Genomic DNA, 7,335 nt, shown 5'->3' with positions numbered 1-7,335 from the left:
GCCCCTCAGCAAACAACTGCAAGGAAACTGGGCTGCAAAAATAGGCTGAGTACCTGCGAGAGAGGCTGAACCGCTGGGCAAGCCGGTGCCAGACGGTTCCCTTATGGCCGTCCTCTTTCTCCTGCCCGGAGCCGAGCGGTACGAGCAAGCAACGTCACAGGAGAATGGCGGGGGGAAAATGACGAGATTAGAAACAGGAGCTCTGAGCACTGCTCCCCACAGAGGTGTACCTTGACCCGAAGGACCTGGAAGTCCAACTACATAGAGCTGTTTGAAAAATCCCGGAAAAGGAGTCTGGATATTTCAGCCACATATCTCTCCCTTTGCAAGGGAAAGATGTGTTAATGTGCTATATTAAAGCACACAGTTGAGCTTGGTGCTCAGACTGGGGTGACTTGCTGTTAAGAAGAAGCAAAGACGTCCCTGGAGAAGAGGAGCTGTGGCGAGCAGCTGCAGTAGGCTCCCCACCTCGCCGGCAGCGGGCAACCTGCCTGTTCACCTCTTTCCCTCCAAGATTATTTTCTACCATGCAACATGCTGAGGTCTTATTGCCCTGCGAGGCACTTGCTGTCCCTGGGAGCACTGCAAAGCTCCCACTAATAAAAGATGTATGAGCTGCAGGTGCCGTGTTAACAGCCAATACGTAGCAAGGAGCAATAGAAAAGGAGCCTCAGGGTGACGTGCACAGCTTTGGGCACCTTTTCGGACACCCCCTCCTGCAAAAAGACATGTCTGAAGGGGTTCTCTGTGGCCCGAGGCAAAGTTAGAGATTTTCTCTTTCTTCCTCTACGAAACCCAAATCTGTCAAAAATAAAATGGAGTTTTGAAAGGTCTGAAGCTCTCTGGGCAGTTGGCTCCAACGGAGTGAGTAATTCAGGCTGCGGAAAATCTGCCGGGCAAGTGGTTCAAGGCACAGGACATTCTGTGTTAAAATCGTTCTGCTTAGACCTTCTCCACCCAAGCTGCCCACGTTTCACTGTGTACAGCAACACAGCAAATAAAACCAGAATTTCTGATATGTGGAAATAGCTGAAAATGGTTTTTTGCCTCAGATCAAGGGAAAGAACATCTGTGTGTTGCTGTGGGAGGGAGCAGTCCAAGTCCCTCTATCCTTTTTGTACATCCTTTTTGGATTTTTCTCCCCTAATTGTCCAAGTTGGCCCACAGAATTTCCCCCAAAGCCACTCCATGGGTTATCATCTACTGTCAACTGGCAATGGTGAGGGTGAGTAGGTTAGACAAGCTAATCCCGGGACATGCAATACCACCCTCGTGCCTTCCTTGTCTTGAAGGTCACTGTGGGTTTACTCACACTGGAGAAGGCAGAGCTGAGGTGGAAATCCCACAGCCGGAGCCCAGCGAAAGGCTGTTCCTCCCCAGCACGGTGGTGTCCCTTAAGAGTCCTCCAGTGGGGGGACTGCCACCGGTCTCAACACGAAACAACAGAAAAGAAGAGGATGCCAATGCTCTGAATGGGGAAAGAAGCTCATAAATCTGCCCCGAGGGTAATTATGGAAAACAGACCACATTTATTTTCGAAACATGGGTGACAGCCCACTCCTGCAGGCTCTGCAGCAGCCTTCTGCCAGCTGGCCCGGACTGGGGCAAGCAGGACAGAGAGCTGCTCAGCTCACGCTACAGCCTCGCTTGGAGGAGGCTGTTGACACCCCTTCCCTCTGTCAGCCCCTGATTTTCACAAGACATGCAGGAGCTGACTGTCTTGGTGATTTCTGCTGTCCTGTCCACTCCAGACCAAGGGGTTTAATAGCTACACAGGGGGGCTGACAGACAGATGGACAAGCAGCAGGTGGACCTCCCAAACCTCATTTTCTTGGGAAAAATCCTAATATCTTTTCTTTACTAAAACTCCCAAAGTTGCTAGCACCCACAGGTGCTAGCAACGGGACCATTGACATTGACGCCTGACAGGGCTTTGAGGGCACTAATTGGCCTTAATAGCCCTGACCAGCCTCACCTGAGGGCTTCCACCCACATCCATGGGTCCTGGAGGATATTTAAGCTCTTCTCAGGGCCTTTACTCCATGCCTGAGTTTTGGTGTAGGGGTGCTGGTCTCCAGCCTAGCTTCAGATGTGCCTCTACCTGGCCGATGACCCTGCTGGTCTAGATGTCAGCTTATAGACTAATATCCTTGTCCTTGACCCTGTGTCATCACTATGGGCCTGATTGATTGGGGTTTTTTTTGTACTGAACCAAAAAGTTCAGGATCTTCAGTTTTTTAGAGAGAAGGTTATAATGGACAGCATGTTAGCCCCACAATTATCATCACAAGATACGGAGGCTGTATTTTCAACAATAAAAATATATATGCGAGTTGTGATGTTGCTACAGGATGCTTCATAAGAAAATGAGGTAAGAACAGGCAACTCCCTGAGAGACCAGTTTGGATCTCTAGAACTGTAGCATTTGCTCCACTCCAGTTTACGTGCAAGTAAATCCTTTCTCAGCTAAAAGCAATAAAACTTTTTATATTAATAACTCTGAACTTTCATCTGTCTCTACTGAAGAGCTGGTAGAGCAATGGTGCATGTTCTGATACCTGGATATAGTAACACTACACGCGTCTGGGTGTCTCGGTGTGTTGTAACCCTCTTGTTTTAGCACAGGTTCACTGTGAATTCTGAGAGTAGATAAAAAGGAGAGAGTTCGTGGAGAGAAGATGCCTTTTGCTGTTCAGCTGCACTGGGAAGTGGTCTGCTGAAAAGGTACAGTGCTGGCACTCACTTTGGCAGAAATTTGAGGTTTGGGAGGGTTTTTTTACCAGCTGCATAATGGTTTCTTGGAGCAGGGAAGCTGCGATTTGGGTCTGAAAACTCCACATCCCCAAGGGAGATCTAGCCTAAGACAGACAAGTCAGATGCACTTTGGCATTAAGTTCAGGATGGGACCCCCATACATCAAACTTCAGTTTGGGAAGGATTTTGAGTGTAGCATCTTAAAGGTGTAGCTGCAGACAAGGGTTCCTGAGCTGCTCCCAACAGACATCCAGGGAGGGTTGCCTTTACATGTTGGACAGAGTGATGGAGTTGAAGTAGCTCAGCAAGGCCTCCATGGTGAAGTCCATGGCAATCCCTGATCCTGCATAACAGCGTTGGATCAGATCCTCAAACTCTTGGTACTGACGTATGAACTCCTGCTCCATAGCGTGCCACACCACCTAGGGAAAAACAGACCGTCAGCTCCCTTCATCAGCCCGTGACTGCTATACATGCTTTGCAGTCCTGAACCCCCCCAAAACATCATAGCATGACACCCAGATCACGCTCCAGTTACCGGCAAAAGATTTTCCTCTGGGGAAAGATCCTTGTGGATTTTCCTGTAGAGGGTCTCAAGGGCTCCTTTCACTTCCTTGCCAGGGTATTTTTCAATGACCTTCCTCAGCTCTTGCTTGCTGTAGGCCAGCTGAAAACTGACCTCTTCTTCTTTTACCCCTTGAGCCACACGGGCTTTCACCCCTTCAAAGAAGTGCTGGAAAGGCAAGGAGACATTCACTGATGAGCTGCCCTAAGGCGGACTCCTGTGGCAGGGCTGAAACCTGACCACTTTCCTCAGTTCCCTTCCCATGTCTAATTAAGTGGAAATGAAGTATTGGAGATTGTTTACTCTCCACGAAAGCAGGGCATAGGGAATGTCATCAGTTCTCTTCCCTCCCTGCTTGGCAAGCAGCATATCTAAGTGTTGCAGTACCATGGAGCAATGGGACTGCTGGAAAAATCACTCATGTTCCTTGGTGCTTCGTACAGCTTTGCTCACTACAGGGGGTTTGGAGCCGGAGGTGGGGTTGGGGGAATCCCAGAATCTGCAGAAGTGTAAAGCAAAACTCAAGTTTTCTCAGTTCTTCCAGGATATCGTATGAAAGCAGGAAAAGCTGTTCTGTAGGGAGGAATTTCAAAAGGAGCGCATGTCCCACCCCAAGCATGGCTGTTGCTTGAGAGCCCAGGGCTATGCCAACCCCAAGGGATACAGACCTCAGCTAGCTTTCAGAAAAGTACCAGGAGCAGTGTAGCTCCACAAAAAGCTCAATGCCGACAAGTATTTTTTTCAGCATGAGTTTTTCAGACACAGAATCTGTCAGGCTAGAAGGGACCTAAGGAGGTCTCTAGTTCAACCTCCTGCTCAAAGCAGGTTCAACACTGCAATTTTGCTGTGGAGAAATACCCCAAAATCCTAAGGAATTTCAGAGGCAAAGAGGTTCCTAAATGCATAAGCTGTTTTCAAAAGCAGAAATGGGCTCCTACATTATTTAGGCCCCTTTGCAACTTCTCTTGATGTTAGCAAATTGTACTCAAACCTGAAGAGCTATGTGGTCTGCTAGAGAAGGTCATGTCAGGACTCCAGAAATCCCTGAGCAGAATGCGATCCAAGTACCCTCATATGTTACTTGCTTTGCTTTGTTGTAAGCAGTGAAATTATACTTTCCCTCACAGAGGAAGGACTTGAAGCCATTAACATCACAGGGCTGCAGGTAGCATGAGACACTGAGCTGATCTTCCAGTCAAACCTACAAGATGTTTGACAGCAAAGACTGGAAATAAATCGAAAGTAACAGGCCCTATAAATAATTCACGCTGATCTCAGTCTGAGAGACATTTTAGGCCAGTGAGAAGAGAGAAGGAGCAGAGCGAGGAGGGGTCTCGGGAGCAGCCATCGTCTCTGGGGGGAAGGGGGATGCCTGTTTGAGTTAGCAAAGCCAGATGCTCTTAGCTCAGTTAACAAAGCAGCCGTTTGGGAAGCGTGAAGCTGTGTTAGACTTATTAGTCCAGGCAGCCGTGCAAAAAGAAACCAGCATCTGCCAGACGCAGGCACACAACCCGGAGTGGGGGTCTGAACAGGTCCTCACACTGCCGCACGGAGGCTGGGTTGCAGAGCTGGTACCAGCATCTGACGCTGCTGAGCCCTGTCCTTGCTGGGGCTGTGCTGCATGGTGAAACCCAGCAGCAAGTGGTCAGAGAAGGTGTGGGAACATTGGGGATGTGACAACACACCGATATAATCCCAGACTGGATTTGGGGAGGGGTGATTTGAACCCCAGTTAATTCATAATTTTGGGAAGTACAGTTGCCCTTTGAGACCCAGGCAAGGGTCAGTTTATCCTGTACTCACATTGAGCTTCTCCAGTGGCTGGCCCAGGTACTTGACATATTTCTCCATGTGCTCACTATACTTTTGCTTGGCTTCTCTCTTCTTGCCCTCCAGGCAGTGGATCTTCTTTTGGCACAGGAAGCAGTGAACGTGGTGGAAATTTTCCATCATGACCATATCTGTGTTCACCTTCAGGTTTGCTGAGGACAGACTATTGACTTAAAAGAAAGGAACAAATCAGGTATGGAAAGAAGACCCTGCAGGCTGGATCAGGAGGGACATGAGATGCAGACGCTGTCAGGCTTTGGTCACCAGTGGAGAGTTTAACCAAGAGCTGAGGTGAGCATCACCACAGGTTGTTCAGCTCTTCAACCACCTTGCCTTGCAGAGCTTTGGGGTCATGACATTTAATAACTGTTTACCCAAAAGGGTGCAGAGACATCCAAGTCCTGCCCTGTCCAAATTGGTTTCTGACCTGGGGGCCAGAGCGGCACATCAGCATGGCACACACTCAGCCTGCCGAGCGGAGGCATGGCTCACCACGCTGCCAGCCACTTGCCAGCTGGTCTGGAGAGGGCAAGAGCTTGAGTAGCTCATTGTGCATGCAGGACAGCGGGGGCCTTTCTCACGCATGTCAGTAAAATGTCGTTAGGCTGTCTCATTTGAACCATCTGACTTCCAGTACTGGAGGGAGTAACTACCCATAATGCAAATACTGATCCCTGTTCATTAGCTTGATTCCCTATCTCACCTGCTTCACTGTAAACATTGTTGGAGCCTGGAAGGAGCTGTGTTCCTGGATTTATGAGCTGCTATTCAGTGGGTCATCCCAGGCTCATTTGCAGGCGGGAGCTGCCTCTTTACACCAGCTAGTGATCTGTGGTTCAGAGGCTTGGAGCTGTTACTTCTGCAGCCCCTCGGGTCCTCTCCAAGCTGGGAAGCAGGGTCCCTCCACTTATAAACAGCTGTGAGCACCAGCTGGGACAACACAGGATCCTGCTGAAAGCTACCTGCCTTGCTCTCCCAACCCCTCTCTCCCTACCAATATGCCTTGGTGTTTTGGGGGGAGTTGCTCTTCAGCTGCCACTGCTCCCAAGACCGCTGCGCTTGTAAGAAGAGTCGTCTGATCTGTAGTGAGGAGCTACTCCCTCCGTAGTGGGAAAGGAGAGACTGACATTAGATTCAAAGCTAAGCACATGTGTCTCAGCCCTGTCACAGCTGGGACCAGCCCGGTGTGGCATGCACCCATGCAGCTGGCATGCCACGCTGAATTTGTCTGATGCTCCCAGGCTTTTGCTCAGGGAAGGCAGTTTCAGTGCCAGGAGGCAGGTAGCCTGCACATACCCTGCCCTGGTGGCTCAGCTGATTGCTAGTAACTCCTGAAGCTTGCCTGACTGATACATCCAACCGTCAGCCTTTGTACTCACTGCTGCTGAAGACACTGCTGGCCAGCCTGAGATGTGCTTCGTGCAGGTCCCCTCTCTGCCGAGCTGTCCTGAACACCACCTCCGAGAAGTTCACAAACTCCTCAAAGAGGCTCACGGAGGGCAGGATCCTGTCTTTCAACTTGCTGGGCATCTTTGCCTCCTCAATCTCTTTGCACAAGGTCTCCTGGCAACAACACACAAGACACGGCACTCTCAGATCTGATGTGGCCCCAGCCTCATTTTATGGCACAAGAAGGCATAGGCCAGAAAACAAGCAAAGAAATCAGTCGTGTATACCACTTTCTCCATTTACAATATCTTCCGTGGGAAGATATGTGAGCTTCCTTGTTTGAGGCTGGACGTGAAGCCGCGCTAGCTGCTCTCCTGGAGTTGGCGTACCTGGCCTCCCAGGCTATGCGGTTCTTTGCTGCAATCTCCCCATGCAGACACCCGCAGCTCCTAGGGCAGACCTGTTCACCACTGCCATTTCTTGCACTTCTCAGGCTGGTTTATGAGCAGACTTGCTGCTCCAGGTCTTGGCGCAAACACAGTTGATGTCAACATGTGGCTTCCTTTGACCTCAGTGGACTCAGTGGTTCCTCGGCCAATTCTGATGGGCTCTTGACCCGCTCCCCACTCCCCTCCCTGCTGCTTGGTCCTGGAGCATGACCCGCTGTACCAGCAGGAGAAGAGGAGAGCTTGGCTCCAGCCATCTGACATGCTGCTGTCACCCTCACAGCCTCCCAGTACTCTATATGGGGGAAACCCCTTTGGTTTGACTATCCTGGTAAAAGGAGGCACAGATGG

At 50.2% G+C, this 7,335-nt stretch overlaps 1 protein-coding gene across 1 annotated transcript in view; it reads right to left on the bottom strand.

Annotated features, from left to right (window-relative positions):
- Positions 1-3,020: 3,020 nt before the first annotated feature.
- Positions 3,021-7,335, bottom strand: part of LOC143164755 (exocyst complex component 1-like) — a 29,069-nt gene continuing 24,754 nt past the window's right edge. Inside the window, 4 exon segments of the mRNA XM_076347677.1 lie at positions 3,021-3,176; positions 3,293-3,487; positions 5,123-5,319; positions 6,529-6,712. Coding sequence (XP_076203792.1) covers positions 3,021-3,176; positions 3,293-3,487; positions 5,123-5,319; positions 6,529-6,712 — 732 coding nt within the window.

This window comes from Aptenodytes patagonicus, chromosome 9 (genome assembly GCF_965638725.1).
Source record: "Aptenodytes patagonicus chromosome 9, bAptPat1.pri.cur, whole genome shotgun sequence".
Taxonomy (NCBI): domain Eukaryota; kingdom Metazoa; phylum Chordata; class Aves; order Sphenisciformes; family Spheniscidae; genus Aptenodytes; species Aptenodytes patagonicus.
This window is presented reverse-complemented; position numbering and strand designations above follow the sequence as displayed.